Source organism: Oryctolagus cuniculus, chromosome 7, assembly GCF_051225735.1.
Source record: "Oryctolagus cuniculus isolate XC-2025 breed Fujian yellow rabbit chromosome 7, ASM5122573v1, whole genome shotgun sequence".
Lineage (NCBI taxonomy): Eukaryota > Metazoa > Chordata > Mammalia > Lagomorpha > Leporidae > Oryctolagus > Oryctolagus cuniculus.
Window position 1 is genome coordinate 132,689,431 of NC_142873.1, and position 24,566 is coordinate 132,713,996.

General features: G+C 41.9%; 1 protein-coding gene across 41 annotated transcripts in view; it reads left to right on the forward strand.

Annotated features, from left to right (window-relative positions):
• Positions 1-24,566, forward strand: part of SCMH1 (Scm polycomb group protein homolog 1) — a 232,624-nt gene that overhangs the window by 194,056 nt on the left and 14,002 nt on the right. For 34 of the 41 annotated variants that reach the window (XM_089300878.1, XM_089300882.1, XM_089300871.1 and 31 more), the window contains 4 exons: positions 642-874; positions 4,325-4,451; positions 21,071-21,271; positions 24,035-24,226. In XM_089300878.1, coding sequence (XP_089157004.1) covers positions 642-874; positions 4,325-4,451; positions 21,071-21,271; positions 24,035-24,226 — 753 coding nt within the window. Of the gene's footprint in view, positions 1-641; positions 875-4,324; positions 4,452-9,594; positions 10,631-13,523; positions 15,148-21,070; positions 21,272-24,034; positions 24,227-24,566 lie in introns of those variants that run through there. The other 7 variants (XM_089300885.1, XM_089300887.1, XM_089300886.1 and 4 more) reach the window with 4 other exon arrangements.

A 24,566-nucleotide genomic window follows, 5' to 3' on the forward strand; every position in this document is an offset into this window, starting at 1 on the left:
GGAAAGCAAGGCAGGGGCAGGATCACAAAGTCCTTGGCTATCAGAATAAAGAATTTATTCTTTACCTTAAAGGTAACAGGGAACAAAAGTTTTTTAAGGTAAGGAGAAGTACTTGTATTTGTGTGTGTTTCACTGCCCCTCATGCTAAAACTTTAAGTAGATTGATGTAGAAAATCCCTGGCTTGGTTGTCAGGGACCTGTTTCAAAATAGAAGTCCTATTCCAACTCACTATTTAACCCAGAGAAGGTATCATATCCTTTCCTGAGCCTCAGACATCATTCTTAGCAGGAGAGGATTTGTAGGCTCCTAGGAGCCATTCCAACTCTGAACCTATGGTTATGTTGCATGCTTCAACTTTCAGGTCTCAGGACTTCTCTAAGATACCTTAGGGAAAAAAATTTAGCATTTTGTTTGCATCTTACAGAAATAATTTTAAATGTCTGATTCTAGCCGATGTAAATTGACTTTTCATCTGAAATTTTCTGAACACTTAGGTCAAATGCCAGGAAACTAGCTTCTTGGGACAAAACTACCTGAGCAGAGTAGCAAGTCTTTTTTTTTTTTTTTTTTTTTTTAACCTCTGACAGGGCTGCGAATTCAGGGGGAAGTAGGGGTGATAGAATGAGTCTTTTTCTTTCAGTTGTGATTCCAAAGAATCCCTACCCTGCGTCTGATGTGAACACTGAGAAGTCCAGCATCCACAGCAGCACCAAAACTGTCTTGGACCATCAACCAGGGCAGAGGGGGCGTAAACCAGGAAAGAAGCGGGGCCGGACACCCAAGACCCTAATTCCCCATCCCATCTCTACCCCATCCAAGTCAGCTGAACCTTTGAAATTCCCAAAGAAGAGAGGTCCCAAACCTGGCAGTAAGGTAGGTAAAAATGTGGGTCTCCCAGGAAGGGATAAGGGATTAGAAGTGGGTGATTTATCCATATCCATCCATCTTGGAAAGGGGCATGTATAGCCCTATTCTCTACCTTGTGTATGCTTTTAACAGTAACCTCAAAGATGACCATCCGTATGTAGCTACTTACGTAGGAGTTGGTAATGTTAGATCTATCATGATGAGAATAGGAAACAAATTTTAACTTTGAAAGCTGCCCACATCAAAAGAATTCTGTTCTGATGTCTTCCATAGATGGAAGGCCCTGCTCCTTCTTGATCATCTCAGAGTAGGTGCCCAGCACATGAACAGAAAGAGCAAACTAACTATAATGTATTTCTTCTGCTATTCCTATCTCTTTTTTAAAAAGAAATTATTGAATACCTACTAAGTGTCAGACTGTGCATTAGATACCATTGTATGCATATCACATGTTCTTCACAAAACTCGAGATAAGCACTGCTAACATTATTTTAACAGTTAAATAGATTGAGACCTAGAGATATGGAATTATCTCCCTGAGGTCACATAGCTAGTAAGTGCCAAATGCTGCAGTGAGTGGTCCTCAGATGCTCTTTTCCAAGGTCTCTGGTGTCCTACCATATACTCGTTCTCTGCGTTTCCTGAAGGACACAATACTTATCTTCAGGAAAAGACTGTTGAGGGTTCACTGAGTACTGTTGTGGAAAGTACTACCTCTTAGTAACAGCCAGTTTTTCATGGGTATCTTCCTAAGGGAAAGCTTTGATGTGAAAAGAAGGCTTCTCAGTAGCTTCCCTCAGACTCCTATTAGTATCACCTCCTCCGTTACTTTCTAACCATCAAGGAATCTCCCAAAATCGCCTTCTTGAGTTCTAACACCTGAGTGCCAGTGTGCAAATGATATCCAGTTCTCCCTTGGCACTCCATTCCAGTCTTATAAGTGGAATATCCGTGGGGTTGATTGGTTGGTTGATTTGTTTGCTTATTAGCTCTAACTGACTTCAGTCCTTATAGAATAGAATATATTAAGTTCTTTAATATCAAGAACGTATCTTCTCTTTTTGTCCTTCACTGCCTTGTATTTCAGTCTCTTGAGAGATGTTCAGTATATGCAAGATGAATGGGAGGGAGGGATGATAGATGGGTGAATGGATAAGTTTGGTGATGATATCAGTCTCAATTATCTCATTTATTGGCTTTGAATTCCCAATATCACCTCCTAATCTTCCTGTGTAACACATACTTCTCCAGATCTGTGATCACTAACTCCTAACCCAGATCCTGATTCATTTTTGTCTCCTTTACTTTGTTCTCAATATCATGTTGTGAAGGAAATGTTGAAGGCCTTAAGGATGCCAAGGTCTGAGAAGCCATGCTTTTGATGATGTGGAAACATTTTAAGGATAGTCAGAAGAGAGGGAAAACTTAGCTTGAGAGACCCCTAAGACAGAATCAGATCTCATGGGCAAAAGGCCAGGCATATAGGCTTTTTGTCAACCTAAAAGAAACAGTTAAATCTATCCCAGAATGAAAGTAGTAATGGCTGTCACTAGAGGTAGGTACTTTATCAGGGACTAGATGACTCTATAGGAGGCATGTTTTCAGGGAAAGGGAAGTACAAATGTTGGATGGAAGGATGGATGGATGGATGGGTGGATGGGTGGGTGGATGGATGGATGGATTAAATGGCTTTGAAGATCTTAGAAAACCCAAGACCTGTGATATAATGATTACCTCTGCTCTGCTTCCTCAGGAGGTCTTGAACATAGTCACCAAAGTTCTCTTTCCAACCTTCTTGAAAGCAGTCATTCTCATCCTATCCTGTACTTGATGTCCTTAGCATTTGTCTCAGGCTTTTTCTTTCTCTTACTCCTTCAGTTACACGTAGGCCTTCCAGTTTACCCGCAGGCCTTTGGTTCCTCTTTGTGGCTAGAGCACAGGCTTTAAAGCCAGACACACTTAGGTCTCATCTCCACTTGTCACCACCTGTGTGACTTTGGGAACACTTCTTTGAGTGAGTCTCTGAGTCCTCCTTTTCTCACCTATAAAATGGAAGTGAAATAATATATGAATCAATAGACTATACGTATCAGTGTACCTATTTGAAATAGTAGTGTCTGCTGTCTTTCTGCTTTCTTCCACAGTTCTGGCACCTAACTCACAGGTTTAGTTCCTTGGGAACCTCACAAACTCCTACCACCAACTCATTAAAGTTGAACTGGCATTTCCTTTCTTCCCTGACTCACTACTTACTTGGATTTTTCATTTTTGGCACTGTCAGAAAGTATGAGCAGATATCCATGTCCATTGTGTGTTTTTAATGCTTTATGAGTGCTTGCGTGATTACTTTCACAGACAAGACCATCTAATGTTTGCCCCTGTCCTCGGTGCAGTCTGTTTAGATAGTATACTCCCAGAAGGCAGATAGGTGTATCCAGCTCCCAACAGTGAGACCTTAGTAAAAAGGGATTTCTGGAGCTCAGTGATGGTTCTAGTTTCCTTACATTCAGAAAGGCTTTTAGAAAACTATCTCTTGGAAAGAACCCTCTGAGATCTTTCTCCCCCAGTGATTGCCCTGGATAGCACAGAGAAGATACTTAGATTTCTTTCAAATGATCTATATTGCTTGCCCCATTACTGGTGATCTGTACTGTGCTCTTCATTAATACTCATTATATTAATACTTCATTAATACTCATTATATACCAAATAGCTTGCTAGGAATGGTGCTTGGAATCAGACCCTCAAGGACCTCCAGGCTAATAGGAGACACCAGTATGTAAACATATAATGATGACACATTGACCAGTGCAGTGAGTAAAGAGGAAGCATAAAATAGAGTGATTAGAGAAAAACTAGGAAATCTTCCCAGACAAACAACAATGTTTAAGATAAATGAAAGAAGAAGGGGTGTTTCAGGCATACGTGATATCTTTCTAGTAAAAATGTGGTTTTTAGAGAAGTAATTCAGTTAAAGATGACTAGAGTAGGAAATTTAAAGGAAAGAATGACAGGTAATAAGCTCCAAGAGGAGGAAGGCCGAGGAAAGTAGTTTGTAAAGTTAGGAGACAAAGTAAAGCAGAGAATAAACAAAGTAATGTCAAAGAAACTTAAGCCATGGCATTTTACCCCCTTTTAACTTTTTTTGCCAACTAAAAACAATATAGAACTTCATGTGACAATATAGAATCAAGTGTAAAAGATAGTGCACTTAACTCTGACTCCAAAAAAGACCAAAATTTTGTGCATAGATTCAGAAATTGTTTCTAGGCATCTACTATGCATACAGCTTTGGGTCAGATGCTGTGTGGAAAACAGAAGTAAAGCACAATTTTACTTTTGTTTCATGGGTAAATATAATTTTGTTTCATGGGTAAATTAATTGCTAGGAATAAAGGAATGAGAAGACAAGTTACTTATCATGGGTAGCAAACTTTTACCCATCCGTTTTGACAGAGGAAACCTCGGACTTTGCTGAACCCACCACCCAGCTCACCAACAACCAGCACACCTGAACCGGATACCAGCACTGTACCCCAAGATGCTGCCACCATCCCCAGCTCAGCCATGCAGGCCCCCACAGGTAAGAGCAGAGAAGAGCCTAGCTGCACCAAGTCCCTGCCCCAGTGTCTGCATTTTCTCTTATTTTGCCCAATAACTAGCCCCTTGTCCATTTTTAAACCTAGATAGAATGTTTTAGAAATGTTTTCTTTGGCATTGGAAATAGTCTCCAAGGCACTTTCATTCTGTCAAAACTCTCAGTGAAACTTGGGTGTTCTGTGAACTCAGTGTTGGGCAGTTGGAGTGGGCAACGCCAGGAGTTCCCTGACCCAGGTTAGAGTAAAATTCATCCTTCGTGGTTAGGGGTGCCCCTTTCTTAGTGACCCCTTCCACAGTCCAGAACCCTGGCAGCATTCCAGTAATGCAGCCACCACTGAAATGCCTCTGGTGTTTTTCTTTGTTTTTATTTACTTATTTATTTGAAAAGCAGAGTGATAGAGAAGGGGAGAAGAGACAAGGAGAAAGAGATCTTCCATCCACTGGCCTGTCTCTGCATATCAAATAATTTTTTAAGTTATTTAGATATTTATTAGAGTGATACATGCTTGTAGTTTAAATAAACTGAAGGAGATACAAGACCTACTGCAAAAACAAAACAGACCCCCCCATTTCCTGTCAATTATCTCTTCCCAGAGGCTATCACTTTCCATTCAGCTGATTGTTTTCTTTACCTCCATGTATCTAAATAGCATATTTATATAAGAATGCTTTGACAAGTTCATGGAGAACTGGAATTAAAAGATAAGTATTTTTATGCAAAAAAAAATCTGAAATCTTCACATAGTTTTTCCATGTAATAGACTTTTTAAAGGTTCTTCATATTGCTTTTTTTAAACTTGAGACATTTTTTTATTGACTGTCCACTTTAGAATATGACAGTTCAACTCTTCTCAATCTCCTTGCCTCTCACCCACATACACACAGACTACCCTACCCCAATTATGTAATATTATATTGAATAGCTCAAAATCCAGTGTTTTGCTATTATAGCTAACTAAATGCCATCTTGGGGGTGGCACTGTGAGGTAACAGGTATAGCCACTGCCTGTGACACCAGCATCCCATATGGGTGCAAGTTCATGTCCCAGCTGTACCCTGCTAATGGCCTGGAGAAAGCTGTGAAAGATGGCCCAACTGTGCTCCTGCCACCCACATGGGAGATTGGATAAAGCTTCTGGCTCCTGGCTTCAGCCTGGCCCAGTGCTGGCCCTTGAACCATCTGGGGCAGATGGACAATTTCTTTCTTTATATAAATATATCTCCTTCTCTCTATATAATGACTTTCAAATAAATAAATTAAAATCTTAAAAAATAAAGAAATAAATGTCATTCTCAATTGAGCCATGTAGTGTACAATCATTACTTTTTCTTTGTGGCGTTTTGTTTTCAGGGGAAATCTTATTTTTTTCTTTGTTATATATTTGTTTTTCTTTATGAGCACATTATATATTATACCCATGTCATACCTAGAAGAAACCTACCCTGGAGCCCTCTGAGTTCCCTTAAGTTCTCTTCTGTTAAATTGGGTTCCCAGTTTGCTCTTTTCCACATCTGTTTTCTCATGTAAATCTTTTCTTAGATTATACATCCATAGTTTTATTTGCTTTGAAGTTGAGTCTTCTCATCTCCAATATTCTGAAATTTTACCTTGGATGTATTTTTACCCACCATACCAGAAACTTTCACTTAAATTTTTTCATTGATGTTTTTCTCCCACTTCCTTTTCTCTACACTTTCTAGCAAAGCAGTTATTCAGCTATTGAACCTCTTTGAACTAGTCCTCTAATTTTCATATACTCCTTTATTCCTATCCCTAGTCTCTGTCTTTTTAAAAATTTGTATTCATTTGTTTATTGTATTTGAAAGGCATAGAAAGAGAGACAGAGAGGCCTCCCATCAGCTGATTTCCTCCCCAAATGTTCACAACAGCATTTGGGGATGAGCCAGGCCAAAGCCAGGAGCCGGGGGCTCAGTCTGGATCTCCCACATGAGTGGCAGGGATCCAACTACTTGAGCCACCACCTGCTGCCTCCAAGGGTATACATCAGCAGAAAACTGGAACAGATCCAGGACTCAAACCCAGCCATTCCCAAATGGGATGTGGGTGTCCCGAGTGGCATCTTAACCACTGCACCAAATGCCTGCCCTCTCTTTGTGTTTTCAACGTCCTTCAAGCTCTCTTCAACTATGTCTTCCAAACTACAGTTTTTCATTTCTGCCATTTTACTTTTTTTAAAAAGAGGACTTATTTATTTAAAGACAGAGTTACACACATACAGAGAGAGAGAGAGAGAGAGAGAGGTCTTCCATCTACCGGTTCACTCCCCAAATGGCCACAATGGCTTTAGCTGTGCCAATCCAAAACTAGGAACCAGGAGCTACTTCTGGGTCTCCCATGCAGGTGCAGGGGCCCAAGTACTTGGGCCATCTTCTACTGCTTTCCCAGATGCATTAGCAGGGAGCTGGATTGGAAGTGGAGCAGCCGGGACTCTACCTGGTGCCCATATGGGATGCTGTCACTGCAGGCCAGGGCTTTAACCTGCTACACCACAGCACTGGCTCCCTGCTATTTTACTTTTAAAATATAATTATATTATTCCATTGGCATTTCCCAAATCACATGTGGTAGAAACACTAGTTTTGCAAAATGCTCTTCATAAAAGATTTTATATACATTTTAGAAATCTATTCACATACATTTAGGAAATGCTTGTATACTTTTCCCCCATGTTTGGAGATTTGTATAGGCTATCTAGAGCTCTTTTTTTGTTCTCTGAATTTTTTTAATAGACTTTATTTTTTTAGAGCAGTTTTAGGTTCACAACCAAACTGAGTAGAAGATATAGAGCACTATATACTCCCTATCCCTATTTGTGCAGAGCCTTCCCATTCACCGACATCTGCCACCTGAGTGCTATGTGTTACAATGAATGAATTTACATTGATACATTATTATAATCCAAAGTCCACAGTGCATGATAGTGTTACTCCTGATGTTTTACATTCTGTGGGATTTGACAAATGTATAAGGACATGTATCTACCATTATAGTTTCATTCAAAATAGTTTCACTGCTCTAAAAATCCTCTGTGCTTTTCTTATTCATCCCTTTTTCTCCCTTAACCATGGAAACTACTAATCTTTTTACTGTCTCTGTAGTTTTACCTGTTCCAGAATGTCATAAAGTTAGAATCATACAGTATGTTAGCTTTTCAAATTGGCTTATTTCACTTAGTAATAGGCATTTAAATGTGTTCTTTGTCTATCTATGGCTTGATTATTTCCTTTCTTTTTAACACTGAATAATACTGCATTGTCTAGATGTACCACAGTTATCCATTCACTTACTGAAGGATGTCTTAGTTGCTTCTGTGTTTTGCCAATTTGAATAAATCTGCTATAAAATTCATTGTAGTGCCTCAGGTTAAGGCACCACCTGCCGTGCTGGCACCCAGATGAGTGCCAGTTCTAGCCGTGGCTCCTCCGCTGCCCATCTAACTCCCTGTTATTATGTTTGAGAAGGCAACAAAAAATGCCGGGCCCCTGCCACCCGCAGGGGAGACCTAGCTGGGGTCCCTGGGTCCTGGCTTTGGCTTGGCCCAGCCCTGGCCATTGTGTCCATTTGGGGAGTGAACAACAGATAGAAGATCTCTCTTTCTCTCTGTATTTTCCTCCCTCTCTTGTATCTCTGCCTTTCAAATAAAATAAAATCGATCTTTTTTAAAAAAAAAAAAAGTGGCTGTGCCATTTTGTGCCAGCAGTGAAGGAGAGTCCATGTTGCTTCCCATTCTCATCAGCATTTGGTATTGTCCATGTTCTAAATTTTGGCCATACTGATAGATATATGGAGGTATTTCATTGTTTTAAGTTTCCCTAATGACATAAGATGTTGGATTTATTGACTGTATCCTATATATCTTCTTTCGTAAGGTGTCTGCTGAGGTCTTTGGTCCATTTTTTAATTGTATTATTTATGCATATGGGTGGGTTTAAAAAAGAAAAAAGATTTATTTATTTATTTTGAAAGTCAGAGTTACAGAGAAAGAAGGGAAAAAAAGAGATCAATCTTCCATCCACTGGTTTACTCCCCAGATGCCACAATAGCCAGTGCTGGCACAGGCCAAAGCCAGGAGCCAGGAACTTTATCCAGGTCTCCCATGTTGGTGGCAGGGGCCCAAACACTTGGGCCATCTTCCACTGCTTTTCACAGGCCATTAGCAGGGAGTTGGATCAGAAGTAGAGTAGGGGCCAGCGCCCTGGAGTAGTGGGTTAATCCTCTGCCTGCGGTGCCAGCATCCCATTTGGGTGCCAGTTCTAGTCCCAGCTGCTCCTCTTCCAATCCAACTCTCTGCTGTGGCCTGGGAAGGCAGTAGAAGATTGCCCAGGTCCTTGAGCCCCTACACCAGCATGGGAGACCAGGAAGAAACACCTGGCTCCTGGCTTTGGATCGGCACAGCTCCAGGTGTTGCGGCCATTGGGAAGTGAACCAATGGACAGAAGACCTTTCTCTCTGTCTCTCCCTCTCACTGTCTGTAACTCTACCTCTCAAGTAAATAAATAAATAATCTTTAAAAAGAAAAAAAGAAAAGAAGCGGAAGAAGAAGAAGAAGACAACGACGACATGGAGTAGCTGGGACTTGAACCAGTGCACGTAAGGGATGCTCACATCACCAGTGGCAGCTTTACCTGCCATGCCACAGGTCCCATATAGTTGAATTTTAAGAATTCTTTGTTTGCCGGCACCACAGCTCACTAGGCTAGTCTTCCACCTATGGCGCCGGCACACCAGGTTCTAGTCCCGGTCAGGGCGCCGGATTCTGTCCCGGTTGCCCCTGTTCCAGTCCAGCTCTCTGCTGTGGCCTGGGAGTGCAGTGGAGGATGGCCCAAGTGCTTGGGCCCTGCACCCGCATGGGAGACCAGGAGAAGCACCTGGCTCCTGGCTTCGGATCAGCGCGGTGCGCCAGCCGTAGCGGCCATTGGAGGGTGAACCAACAGCAAAGGAAGACCTTTCTTTCTGTCTCTCTCTCACATCCACTCTGCCTGTCAAAAAAAAAAAAATACTGTGTCTTGGGGCCGGTGCCGTGGCTCACTTAGTTAATCCTCTGCCTGTGGCGCCCGCATCCCAGATGGGCGCTGAGTTCTAGAGCCGGTTGCTCCTCTTCCAGTCCAGCTGTCTGCTGTGGCCCGGAAGGGCAGTGGAGGATGGCCCAAATGCTTGGGCCCCTGCACCCGCATGGGAGACCAGGAGGAAGCACCTGGATCCTGGCTTCGGATTGACGCAGCGCCAGCCGTGGCAGCCATTTGGGGAGTGAACTATCAGATGGAAGACCTTTCTCTGTCTCTCTCACTGTCTATAACTCTACCTGTCAAATAAAAAAAGAAAAAGAAAATACTGAGTCTTCTTATCCACAAATATGCATATTTTTCTCTTATTTTGTTCTTTGATTTCCTTCATTAGAATTTCATGTTTCTTCATATAAGTCTTGAATGTATTTTGTTAGATTTATACCTAAATATTTCTTTTTCAGAGGTGTTCATGTATGTATGTATGTATTTAAGTATTTTAAAGAGATACACAGATCTTTTACCTGCTGGTTACCTCTCTAAATCTCCCATACAGCCAGCGTTGGGCCAGGTGAAGCCAGGAGTCTGGAAACAATCCAGGTCTCCTAATGTGGGTGGAAGATACCCAAGTACTTGGCTGTCACCTACTCCCAGGAATGTATTGTAGGAAGCTGGATCAAAACAGTCAGGACTCTAATTAGGCACTCTGATGTGGGATGCAGGCACCCCATTCAACATCTAAACCACTGCACCAAATGCCTGCCTCTGTTTTAGAAATCTGAGCTTTTGTTTGGGAAATTCTGTGGTCCTCACTTTCCCAGATTCTGGGTTTAGTGGGATGCAGAAAAAATTATCCCTTAGGCAAAGGTTTAGCACACAATAGAATGTATTACATTTGATTTTAGCACTGAGAAGCCATACAATAGAATGTGTTGAAACAACCATCCCATTAGTAGCCCTGAGGCCTTTAACCATTCTGTACTCTGTATCTGACCTTATGTTAAAACACAGGGAGACACAGACTTAGAGGAGTCCAGGTCTAAGACACTTAGTTAACTTTAAAGAAACATCTGGCTGGCGTCGCAGCTCACTAGGCTAATCCTCCACCTGCGGCACCGGCACCCCGGGTTCTAGCCCCGCTTTGGGCACCAAATTCTGTCCTGGTTGCTCCTCTTCCAGTCCAGCTCTCTGCTGTGGCACAGGAGGGCAGTGGAGGATGGCGCAAGTTCTTGGACCCTGCACCCGCATGGGAGACCAGGAGGAGACACCTGGCTCCTGGCTTCAGATCGCCGTAGCAGCCATTTGGGGGGTGAAGGAACAGAAGGAAGACCTTTCTCTGTCTCTCTCTCTCTCTCACTAACTCTGCCTGTCAATAAATAAATAAATAAATAAAATTTAAAAAGAAACATCTAAGAATACAGGCAATGGAGTTGGACACTTAGACATAACTAAAACTTATGATACATGAGGATATAACACACTAGATCAAAGTAAATATTTGGAAACAAGTTTTACCACTTATTCTCATACTGTAACTCTTTGAGGAAAGAGGTCCTGCATGGGAAGTTAGTACACAGTGACTCTTGTTGATTTAACAATTAACACTCTTACGTATGACATCAATGATCACTCAAGGCCCTTGATATGAACAGCCTAGGCTATGGAAGCCTTTTGAATACTTACAAACTCTAAATATTCAGACAAGGCCATGTGTAAAGTGGAAGTTCTTTCCTCCCTTCGGAGAAAAGTACATCCTTCTTTTATGACCGCTTCTTTCCACTGGGGCCTCTCCCAGCGAGGTCCTCCATGTGGGGATACTTTTCCCACAAGTGCCCTGGCTTTCCAAGCCTGAAGTGCTCTCACAGGCTCTTCCGCCAGACCAGATGCCTTTAGGGTTGATTCTGAGGACACTGAGCGTTACTTACAGCAGTTGTCATTCTGAGTCTGCTGTATGGACTGCTTCCCATGTTGGAGCATTTACTCCTCTTCAGTCCTCTTTATTATTGTTACCAGACACTTAATCCTATTTATATGATCACTTTAACACTTAAGATGTTACTTTTACTATCTAGCTCAAGGGGATTTGAGATCCCATGGCAAGTTTTTAAACTGTACCCTTAGAAGTTAAATCCATAGGGGTGCATGCAGAACTATACAGGCTTTATAGTTTCTCTGTAGGACCTGAGAAGATAAAACCAGACACAGCTCTTTACAAGCCTGATTATCCTTAGCCATGTGGCATGGATAGTTGCATTATTTATAATTCCTTAAGCATGTAAGTTGGATGCATTGTATTAGTTACAATTCTGACACCTTAGTGTATCTGTATGTGTACCAAATAGGTTCCATTATTTTACCAAGCCTGGTGAGGGGTTCTAAAAAATTTTTCCTTCCATAGGCCGGCGCCACAGCTCACTAGGCTAATCCTCCGCCTTGCGGCACTGGCACACCGGGTTCTAGTCCTGGTCGGGGCGCCAGATTCTGTCCCGGTTGCCCTTCTTCCAGGCCAGCTCTCTGCTGTGGCCCGGGAGTGCAGTGGAGGATGGCCCAAGTGCTTGGGCCCTGCACCAGCATGGGAGACCAGGAGAGGCACCTGACTCTTGGCTTCAGATCAGCGCGGTGCACCGGCGCAGCACACCAGCCACAGCGGCCATTGAGGGGTGAACCAACGGAAAAGGAAGACCTGTCTCTGTTTCTCTCTCTCACTATCCACTCTGCCTGTCAAAAACTTTAAAAAAAATTGAAAATAAATAAATAAATAATTTTTTTCTTTTTTATCATTTTTGGTGCTGCTTCATAAAGCAAAACAAATAACTAAAATAAAAAATTAAAATAATAAAGACAAGCATTAAAGCTGTCAGTGTAAGCCAAAAGAAAGACCAGCATGGAAGCTGCCACCAGCATAAGCTAAAACTATAAAGACCAGCACAAAGTCCAAAATAATAACCTATAATTAAAAAATAATAATAAATAGTTACTCTATTAATCAGGCATGTAGCAAGCTATGGAGGCTGCCATCTTGGGGTGGAGTCTGTTGCCTGTCTTCTGGTAAGGGCAGAAGTTCCCATGAGGGGACTGTAATTTTTATTTTTATCTTCTGCCTACTTTGGATTTAATTTGTTCACCTATTTTCTTTTTTTAAGATTTATTTATTTATTTGAAAGGCAGAATGACAGTATGAAAAAGAGACAGACATCTTTCATTGGTTTACTTCCCAAATGACCACAATGACCAGGCCAAAGAGAAGCCAGGAACTCCATTCAGGTCTCCTAGGTGGGTGACAAAGGCCCAGACACTTAGGCCATCATCCACTGCATTCCCAGGCACATTAACAGGGAGCTGGCTTGAAAGCAGAGCAGCCAAGACTCAAACTAGCACTCCCGTGTGGGATGCTGGCATCACAAGCAGCAGCTTGACTCACTGTACCACAATGCCAGACCTCCTCATCTTTTTCTGATTTCCTAAGGTAGAAGCTTAGATGACTAAACTTTAGATATTTTAATGTATATATTCAGTGCTATAAATTTATGTACTGTTGTATCCTACACATTTTGATAAATTGTATTTTCATTTAGTTCAAAAAATTTTTAAATTTTTCTTGATATTTCCTCTTTGACCCACATGTTACTTAGAAGTATAAATGTATTATTTAATCACATATTTTGGAATTTTCTACCTACCTTTCTGTTATTGATTTTTAGTTTAATTCCATTGTAGCCTGAGAGAAGACTGTGATTTCTATTATTTTAAATTTGCTGTGGTGTATTTTATGGCCCAGAATGTCTGTTTTGGTGAATATTCAACATGAACTGGAGAATATGTATTATGATATTGTTGGATGAAATACTTGATAGATTTCAGTCATATCCCAGTTGTTGGTGATGCTATTAAATTCAATTATGTCTGTAGTGATTTTCTGTATGCTGAATGTGTTCATTTCTGATAGAAATGAACTATAATAATGGATTCAACTATTTTTCCTTGGATTTTTATCTGTGTTTATCTTGTGCATCACTTATTACTTTAAAAGAAAGAGCAAGACAGATACAGAGGGAGAGCTCTTCCATCTATCAGTCACTCCCCAAGTGCCAGCAACTGAATCTGGGCCAGGGCTGAATCCAGGAACTGGAAACACAATCCATGGCTCCTTTGTGGATAGCAGGAACCAAACACATAAGCCCTCACTGCTGCCTCCAAGCACCTCCATTGCCAGAAAATTGGGAATAGGAACCAGAACCAGAAACTGAACCCAGGTACTCCATTGTAGAATGTGGGCATCCCAAACAGCATCTTTGACACTAAGCCTTCCATAAAATTGATATTTTATGATTCATTTTCTCTCCTTTCTTACCATAATTTATAAATTTTTAAATTCTACTTGGTGATTACTCTGGGGTTTGCAATGTACACTTAAAATTAATCCACATTCACTTTCAAATTTTGATATTGTGTTGTTAAGTACAACCATGTTAAGAATTGATGTGTCTTCTTGAAGAATGAATCTCTTTATCAGTATGTAAACCTCTCACTTTCCCTGATGATTTTCCTTATTCTGAGCTCTGCTCTGTGATTAATATAGCTATTTCTGCCTTCTTTGGATTAATGTTAGTATGCTGTATATTTCACCACCCATCTAATTTTGATCTATTTGAATTTTTCAGTTTCTTGTAGATAAATATAATTGGGACTTGTTTATTGATATATTCTGAAAATCTGTCTCTATTTTAATTGATATTTTTAAACCACTGGAATTTAAAGTGATTGATACAATTGGATTAATGCCCACCATATTTGTTACTATTTCTGTTTGTTGTCCTTCTTTTTTCCTGTGTTTATTTTCTCCTCTTTTTCTGATTTTAATTGAGCATTTTATGACTCATTTTCTCTCCTTAATGTAATTTATAATTTTTAATTTCTACTTGGTGGTTACTCTGGGGTTTGCAATGTACACTTAAAATTAATCCAGATTCACTTTCAAATAACACTATGTTACTTCACAGGTAGCTTGATGCCTTATAATCCTAATTTTTTTTCATTCTTCATGTTATTACTAATCATTTCACTTATAGATAAACATATACAAGCACATATAATAAAATACATTATTGCCATTATTATTTTGAACAAAACTTTTACCAGTTACATCAATTAAGAATAAGAAAAGTAAAAGTTTTTACTTTATCTTCACTTACTTCTTCTCTGATATAATTCCTTTAGATGTAAGTTTCAGATTTGTATCATTTCCCTTCTATCTAAAGTACTTTAAACATTTCTTGCAAGGCAGGTCTACTGCCAACAAACTCTTTGAATTTGTTTTTATTTCTCCCTCGTATTTGAAGGATAATTTCACAAGAGTACAGAATCCTAGGTTATGGGTTTTTTTCTTCCCAATGTTTTAAATATTTCTCTCCACCTCATTTTGCTTGCATTATTTCTGAGGAGATGTTAGGTGTGCTTATTTTTATTTATTCTTCTATAAATGAGATGGGATTCTTTCCTCTGTCTTCCTTCAAGATGTTTTTGTTTACCTTTGATTTTCTGAGATTGCAAATGATGCACATAGGTGGAGGGGTTTTGGTATGTTTTCTGCCTCGTGTGCTCTGAGCTTCCTGGATCTGTAGTTCGGTGTCTGTCACTAACTGGGGAGATTCTCCGCCCTTTGCTTCAGTGCCTTTCTCTTTGTCTTCATCTGGTATTACCATCCTTCATATATTATACCTTTTGCAGCTGTCCCACGGTTCTTGGATATTATGATTTCTCTCTCAGTCTTTTTTTCTGTTTGAATTCGGAAAGTTTCTGTTGAGACATCTTCAAGCTCAGTAATGCTTTCCACAGCCATTTGTCACTCTACTAATGAGTCCTTCAGAGGCATTGCTTGTCTGTTAGTTCTTGGCCTCTAGTTTTCTTTTCTTAGATTCTTAGAATTTCCATCCTTCTGCTTACATTACCTGTCTGTTCTTGCATATTGCCTATTTTATCCATTAGATTGCTTAGCGTATTAGAACCATATTAAATGCCCAGTCTGATCTTTCCAACATCCCTGCCATATCTGAATCTGCCTCTGAGCCCCACTCTGTCTGCAGACGGTGCTTTTTGTCTTTGAGTATGCTTGTATTGCGTACTTTTTTTCTTGATAACTGGGCCTGATGCCCTAGATAAAAGGTCCGTATTACATAGGACTTTAGTGATGTGGTGGTAAGGCATGGGGAAGGAGAAGCATTCTGTAGTCCTGTAATGAGATCTCACTCCTTTAGTGAACCTACGCCCTCACGCTGTGTTCATGGTGCTCCTCAGGTTGGACAGGACAGCCAGAGTAGTACGGAGTGACATGTTTCCCTTCTCCCACGTGGAGCTCATCCCACACCCCTCTCCCAGAAATGGCTCTGAAAAATGCCCATTAGTTAGGATGTGATAAAATAGTCTTTCCTGAGGGAAGAAGACTTTGTTGAGAACAAAGTCCTCTGGTGTATTTCAGAGTGCTTCCTCTCACCTGCACTCCCCTCCTCTCCACTCTGACCACTGCCGAAAGCTCCAGGGGATTTTTCTCTGAATTTTATTGTGAGAACCTAGCTGAGCTCCTGGCGGTCAGACACAAAACTTGAGGACTCGCCCATGCCGTGACTGGGACATGGCAGTGTTTTCAACAAAGCCTCTAGCAGTTCACCCAGTACAGTGTAGGTTTCCTACCCCCTCCTGGGTCCCAGAGGTATTCCTGCTCCTCTGAGTTGTGATTCTCTCTGTTGTGTTTCTCCAGATGTGGGGTGCAGTGGTTTTCCCTAAGACCTTATCCTTCCATATGTAAAAAAAATTATTGATTTTTCATTTGTTCAGCTTCTACTTGTTAAGAATTGAGTAATGACTTTCAAGCTCCTTATGTGACAGAACCTTTCTCTGATTTTTTTTAACAACTCCCAATTTTGATTTCAGGGATGCAAGAGAAAATCAAAGCATAACAATATACAAAAATATGTTTATGACTTTAGCACCAGGAAGATTTTTAAAACAAGATGATAAGCATTAATTAGAGAGTATCAGTGTATTCTGCTATCTTAAAATTAAGGCAACTCATCTGTTCCTGATGGCATCAACTGGGGTGGCTTAATTGGGGCTAAGTATTGATCATTCATGTAGCTAGCAAAATTGGTGCTGGATATCATTAGTTCTCACAAAATCCTCTCCAAAAGATATCTTGGATTCCCTTATATCATGGATGCTGGGTTCCAAGAGCAGTTGTCCCAAGGAGCAGGAAGTGGAGTCTACCATTTCTGAAGACCTGAGCCCCAAACTTAGCATAGCATCATTTCCACCATACTCTAATGGTCCAGCACAGAGTCCAGATTCAAGAAGAGAATAGACCCCACTTCCTGATGAGAGGAGGGTCAAAGAATTATAGACCGTATTTTAAAACACATTAGTCTACTTTCTGGGCATTAATTACTTATATTGTTCCTTTTGTCCCTTTCTGCAAACTTAATTCTTCCCCCTCACAAGGTTTCTCATAAAAAAAAAAAAAAAAAAAAAAAAAAAAAAAAAAGTCTCATACCTTTACAGCATCAGGTTCAAGGACCAGGATCTCATCATCTAAATCAGGTCCAGGTGCACATAGGCCACTCAGATGTGCACCTCAGGTACACTCTTCTCCGTGTGTGATTTTTCTCTATCTGATGACCTGTGAACTAAAGAAACAAGTTGTGTGCTCACCACATTCACAACATACAGTTGTGGGATGGGCATAAGGTAACTTTTATAATTCCCATTCAAAAGGAAGGAAAATTGAGGCATGCAGTATTCACTGATTTGTAGAAATTCTGGAATGCACCTAGGCACATGTTGCCAACTCCTTAGTTAGGTCCACTGTTACTGCCTAGGAATTATTTTCTATGCATCTTAGTTTTCCCCTCTGTATCATCCTTTCTTTACCATGCGAAACTGAGATTGTCTTCTCAGTTTTCCTCCTGCCTGTGAAAGGTCAGGGATCTAAAGGATTTTTCCCATTTTGTACCATCTCTGTCCCTTTTAGTCCAAGCTGGCAAAGCTTCTGCCAGAATGATTCTCTTAGAAATTTGAGGAGTTTTCTTTGAATACTGTCAGAATCACTTCATCAAACAAATGGCACAACCAACCACAGATCTCTCAAAGATAAGCCCTTCTCTGCTTAGGGCCTCCTGTGCAGCTGCTCTGGGACAATACTCTTAAGATGCTTAAATTTCCTGTTATGGGCAAGCATCTGCGGGTCATTCCCTTAATATTCATAGAGACTTTCTGCACTAAACGAGTCTATGAAGCATAGTTTTAGATCTTTCTAACATCTTAAGAAAGGATTGTATTATCCCAATCTAGAGTTGATCTTTGGCCCTTACTTAATTTATAGTTGTTTGCCTTCTAGAGAGACTGGAAATGAGAAGCAATTTTATTTGTTAACTCTACAAATCCCAGGTGTATGTATGTGTACATTTTTGTGAGTTCATCTGCCCTCTTACATTTCGTTACATTCGATAAGAAGCACCCAGATGGCATTTTCATGATGCTGTCTGCAAACCTCCTCAGCTGTTTCCTTCAGTTCCTTAGGAACATTTCCTATTTCCGTGTTACTGCAGGCAACAATGCCATCAAATTCTCACATACTCTGTAGCAAGTATTCCCTGTCTCTGTCTTCCAGTAAGATTTCTTTACTTTTCTTTAAACCTTTGTTGACAGCCTCCTTAAGAACCTTCAGGCTTCCTTGAAAAAACTCTCCTGGAGACTCTCAGTTTTCACTCTCTCTGTGGCCCTCTATGCTTTTTTCTGCTAGCCTGTTCCAAAACCAGTGCCTGAGTTAGGCTTTTGTTACTGAAGCACCTATATGTGCTACTGGAATCTGTTCCAGTAATCTTTTGTATACAACAAACCATCATAAAACTTCATGGCCTGAATCACCAATATGGGCAAGGCTGCATGGAGACATGTCTCTGTTTCATGCAGTGTCAACTGAAGTGGCCTGACCAGGACTGGAGAATCCATTTCCACTGTGTTACTGACAAGTTGGTTTAGGCTGTGGTTTGTCTCCATGTGAACCTCTCCACGTGGTGGTTTTGCTTCCTTATGCACAGTAGTTGGGGTCCAAGAATGAATGAATGACCCAAACAAGAAGTGGAAGCTGCCAGTTTCTTAATCGACATACCTAGAATCTAACATAGTGTTGTTCTCTATCATTGTCTGCCTATTAGTCAAATGTGACAGAACAACAAGGAGGGATGGCAAAGAATTTCGGGGCCATGTTTTAAAACTGACAGACATTTAAAGGTTTTGTATTTCACTATTTTTTTAAAAAGACTATTTATTTATTTATTTGAGAGGTAGAGTTACAGACAGGGAGAGGGAGAGACAGAGAGAAAGGTCCTCCTTCCATTGGTTCGCTCCCCAAATGGCCACAATAGCCAGAGCCCTGCCGATCCAAAGCCAGGAGCCAGGTGCTTCCTCCCCATCTCCCACACAGGTACAGGGGCCGAAGCACTTGGGCCATCCTCTACTGCTTCCCCAGGCTACAGCCGAGAGCTGGATTGGAAGAGGAGCAGCTGGGATTAGAACCAGCACCCATATGGGATGCTGGTACCACAGTTGGAGGATTAACTTGTGCCACAGCTCCAGCCCCTATTTCACTATTTTTTTAATCATCACCCGACTGGCTGTATTTTTTCCTTTCTGTGCATTTCTATGCAAGGTAAAGTTTACATCAGTGGAAGGTCAAATATTAAGTATACAAAATGACAAGTTTAATAAATGTAAGCTCCTGCATAATTAAATGAAGATATTTCTGCCACCCCCCGGAGTTCTCTCATGCTTCCTCACAGTCAGTCTCTACTTCTTCATTTGTAGTCTACTTTTTATCACCAGAGATTAGATTTTCCTGTTCTTGAACTTAATGAAACTCACTGTGTGTACTTGTTTGTGTTTGGTTTATTTCACCTAAAATAATGTTTTTGACAATCAATGTGCTGTTGTGCCCTTTTTTACTCCCCAAAGGTACTTCTCTAAAAGGATATAACACAATTTATGTATCTGTTCACTTATTGGAGACATTTGGGCTGCTTCTAGTTTAAGGTTGTTATGACTAAACTTCTATAAACACTCATGTCTTTTCATAGATATTTGTTTTCACTTACTCCTCTTCTTTTTGAGTTCCTGAATTTTCAGTTATTTCAGTACAAGTGTCACATTACCAGACATGGAAATCCAGTTTCTAAATAGACCTCAGCCAATCCTTTTATTGGATCCACCATCACAGCAACCTCCAGACACTTCATCTGCTGGTGTTTACGCCTTTTATGAATTGCTTTCTTGGTTCTTCTAAGTCAGTTGCGATTTTTCTAATCTGCTTTCCAGCTTCCAAAATTTTTTTAAGTGTGTATATTTATTTAAGTGTGTGTAAGTTGCTGTGTTCTCTTACTCTGGCTCATCTCAGTGAGTTTTAGGAGAGAAGAAAGTTAAATGCATATATTCAGTGTCATTTACCCATTTCTTCTGTCTTGCTACTGTACCTTTCACTTCCTCCTCCCGACTATTTTCTATTTTATTCTCTCCATGTTGCTTCTCAGAATTATGAAGCTGGAGAGTCCGCAGAGGGCCTCTAGCTCAGCCTGCTCAGTTCACAGATGGTGACCCTGCCATCCATCAATAGCCCCCACAGCTACTACTATTATCTCGTTTGTCTTTAATAGCAAAAAAACTTGCCCTCCTATCCCTTCAGTCAGGGCCCCCCTGCAACAGTGCAAGAAAGGAAAGAACCCCTCTGGGCCGCAGATAAGGGGACAGAACGTCACTGCTGACCAGGCTGCCGGTGGGGCCTCTCCAGAGACCAGAGGAAAACTGTTCAGGGTGGGCCCACGCTGTCCTTCCCCTCCACAGTGCCAGGTGCAGGGTGCAGCCAGGCGAGTGCCCAGCTGTCTTGAGGTGAGAAACTACCCAAACAAGCAAATACGTAAATGGGACCTTCAGGCCTTTTTCATGGTTTTTATTTATTCCATTTCTTCCTACTTTTACTACTTTCTTTGGGCCCGAGGGCTGATTTGGAAGATAAGTAAATAGATTCTAAGACTTCGAAGAGAAAACAAGGAAAGTGGCCAGCAGTGTGACCATTTCACTTCCAAAGGGTAACACACATACACACATGCACACACCCACACCCATACACACACTTTACTGCTATTGCCATGACTCCATAGATCCGTTAACATACGAAGTGGTAAGTATGAAGAGCATGCGAAGTAACCAAGCACAGAAAATTCAAGTCCAGACATCTGGGAAATTGTTTAATTTTATTTTCAGTGCACACACGACAAAATGCAAATTCTGCCTTACCCTTTGGTCTGGGTTGTTCTCCCAGCAGACTGGATTCCCAGTGCCTTTGGTCAGTCATGCAGTTTGGGCTGGCAGCATCAGGGCGTACAGCCTTTTCTGGTAGCTCCAGCCCCTGCATGTCCCACCGGGTCTCACCAGCTCAGCTGCTGGAAATCCTGCTGGGGACCAAGGTACAGGGTGTAAACCATGGAAGAGAACACTGGAGGTCTTCAAGGTTCTTTGACGCTTTGTCTTCTGCAGTTTGTATCTACTTGAACAAGAACGGCAGCACAGGCCCCCACTTAGATAAGAAGAAGGTCCAGCAGCTCCCTGACCATTTTGGGCCTGCCCGTGCCTCGGTGGTGCTGCAGCAGGCTGTCCAGGCTTGCATTGACTGTGCTCATCACCAGAAAACTGTCTTCAGCTTCCTCAAACAAGGCCATGGTGGCGAAGTTATCTCAGGTAAGCACTCCTAGGCTGGTGTGGCCGCTAGCCAGAGAGGCAGGCCTTCTTCACCTGATTTCTGAGAGGGTGTTGTGGTTCCTACAGGAAACCTGTAGTCTCTGGGGAAACATGAAGGTATTCTGTTCCTCAAAAGGTCCTCTGCCAAGAAGAACACCCAAGAAGAATACATCGGACTCTGTTTAAGCCTCAAAACAGAGTTCTCTCTCCTACTGTCTTCCCGCTTAACTTCTCCCAAACAGAAAATAAATAAGTATATTGCTTTAAGACTTTCCAGAAGAAATAATCCAGAGGGGCAGTGTTACGGCAGAAAGACAGTTTTTCCATCCTGGCTTCTGTTAACTGCTAAACTCTTTTGTCATTCCTTTGACTCCTTAGCTACGCAGTCCTCTGCCAAGCCCAATATAAGGGAGCTGAATCCCTTGCAGGAATCCCTTGTAGGGCAGAGTAGGAAGGGTCATGCCTCTTCCTTCCCTGCTGTGAGATTTTGATTCAATAGCACCATGGTTTATGCTCTCACTTAAGATATTTATTTTTTCTGCTGAGCTTTGCCTCTGTTTCAGTTTTCCTAAGTCCACACCCCTATTTCTTACCCACAAAACCTACGGAGACAACCTAGAGCCTTTCAGTAATGCTATCCCATAATTCTCCACTCCCATTCCTAACGAGTTTCAATAACCAGCTTCAGGAAACCCAGCTGAGATGAGAAGCCCTATAAATTACCAAGCCATATTCTTTTAGCAAACATTTCTTGAACCTTTACCACATGTCAGAGACTATTGCCAAACAATGGCCAGGAGTGGAGAGAGTACTTCAGAAAGTGTGTGAAAAAGGAATTAAAAGAGAAGTTTGTTTTGGTGCCCAAATAAATCTATGCATAACTTTTTCAAAATATTAATTTCCCATGAATACCCCCCATATGCATGGATTTCAAATTTTTTTGCCCCAAAATAAATTTAACTCCATTTTGCATGAAATTTTGAAGTACTCTGGTGGATGATAGGCCCAGGTCTGAAACAGCTAACCATGAGAAGCGTTATAATAGAGAAATATGTGAGAGCCAAGACAAGGGAATGCTTGGCTATGGGGAGGAGGGGCGATAGGGAAGAAATCACCACAGAAGAGTGGGAACTGCCTGGGAGATGAGGCCCCGTGTCCTTGAGGCCCACTTCCTCCCTATCTGTCCTCTGCTTGGCTTCGGTGCAGCAGTCTGCAGGGGACCTCTCGGTTCCTTCCTCTTTCACTCTATCACATGTACCTTCTCTAGGGTTCTTCCCCTGCCCCAAAATTGGCTCCCTAGAGTAACCAAGCTCCCAAACTCCCATTTAATGGTGCTGTCTTTAGAGGCAAATATGCAGGCCTTCCTTTAAAAATCATGCTGATACATTAGGGTAGTTATAATCTACATAATTTCATGATACATCTCCAAATAACTAGAAGAGTAAAAAAAAAAAAAGCGAATGTATAAGGAGATGGAATTGATAATTACTGATTTGGGGCCACCAGCATCCTATACGAGCGCTAGTTCGTGTCCTGGCCTCTCCATTTCCGATCCAGCTCCCTGCTGCTGCCTGGGACAGCAGCAGAAGATGGCCCAAGTAGTTGGGCCCCTGTACCCATGTGGGAGACCCGAAGGAAGCTCCTGGTTCTTGGCACCAGATCGGCCCAGCTCTGGCCATTGGGGCAAGCAAATGGAAGACTTTTTTGTCTCTCTCTCTGTCTCTCTCTCTGTCTCTCTCTCTCTCTCTCTGTCTCTTTCTCTATATGTAACTCTGCCCCTCAGATAAATAAATATTTTTTAAAATTACCCTGATTTGACCATTATGAATTGTATGCATGTACCAAACTATCATATTCTAACTCATAAATATGTACAAATATTATGGGTCAATTTTTTAAAATGTTTCTGTTTATTTGAAAGGCAGAGAGACAGAGACAGACAGACATATACCTCTCATCTGCTTTTTCACTTCATAAATGTTTGCAATAGCTGAGACTGGGAACCAAGAGCTGGTACCTCAGCCTGGTGTGCCCTGTATGTGGCTGGGACCTAACTCCCTTGAGCCATCACCTGCTGCCTTGCTAGGGCACACATTGGCAGGAATCTGGAATCTGAAGCCGAGCAAGGACTCAAACTCAGGTGCTCTGATATGAGATGCAGACATCCGTAGTGGGATCTTAACTACTGTGCCATATGCTTGTCCCTCAAATAAAAATTTAAAGAAAAAATATGTTGATGTTTTAATAGGAAGGGAGAGTAAAATCAAGCCAAGCATGAAACAGTTCCAAATGTTCCCAAAATTCCCAAACCCTTAAATAGATTGAAATTTGTGTACATAAACTATTGCTGGCAATGGTTCTAGTCTCCTCTCTGTCCAACTTCTCAGTTCTTAGGCAGTGCTTGTGAAAATAGCACCCTAAGTGAACAGATTTCCTGGAGGAGGCCTAGCCAAGTGATGGAGCAAATAGAATCATGTTCACAGTTGTTTTCACAGGTTGAGTGAAATCTTTCCAGAGCCCCAGGGTGCAATAGGCCTGGCCTGGCCACTCCCATTATTGCGAGCCCTTTTGAGTTGGAGGCAAAAATCAAAGCCCTGGAGGGAGGGAGGGAGGTGAGGGGAGGCAGGGAGGAAGGCCGCACAGATTACCTTTGTGTAACCAGGTGAGCCTCAGGCAAGCAGTAGGCAGGGCCCCTCCCGCCCCGCTGCACACCGCACTGCACTGCCGGCTGACGTGCCTGGCCCTGTTTACTTAACTCCACAGCCGTGTTTGACCGAGAGCAGCATACTCTCAATCTTCCAGCAGTCAACAGCATCACCTACGTCCTCCGCTTCCTGGAGAAACTCTGCCACAACCTTCGTAGTGACAATCTGTTTGGCAACCAGCCCTTTACACAGACTCATTTGTCACTCACTGCCACAGAATACAGCCATAGCCACGACAGGTACCTACCAGGTAGGAGTTGGGATGGGGCCTGGGCTGATGGGGTGGGGCGGGGGAGGGGCGGGCGGCGAGGCTAGCAGCAGCAGCAGCAGCAGCAGCGGCTGTGAAAGTCCAGGGCCCAGCTGAACCTGCCTGGGCTGAACCCGCCTGCCTAGCGCTTCCTGTTGGAACTTTGGTTTTTGGTTCCTTACTTTGGCCCTTGGCCCAATCTAGGACTTTTCAGTCTCCACTCACTTTTACTCTCTCTTCAGGATTTTGTCTTCCATCTCTGTGATCACCTTTCTTTCCTCTGGACCCTTATTCCTTGAAAAAAAAAGTGGTTCATGATTTGCCTTCCGAGCTCCAAACTGCG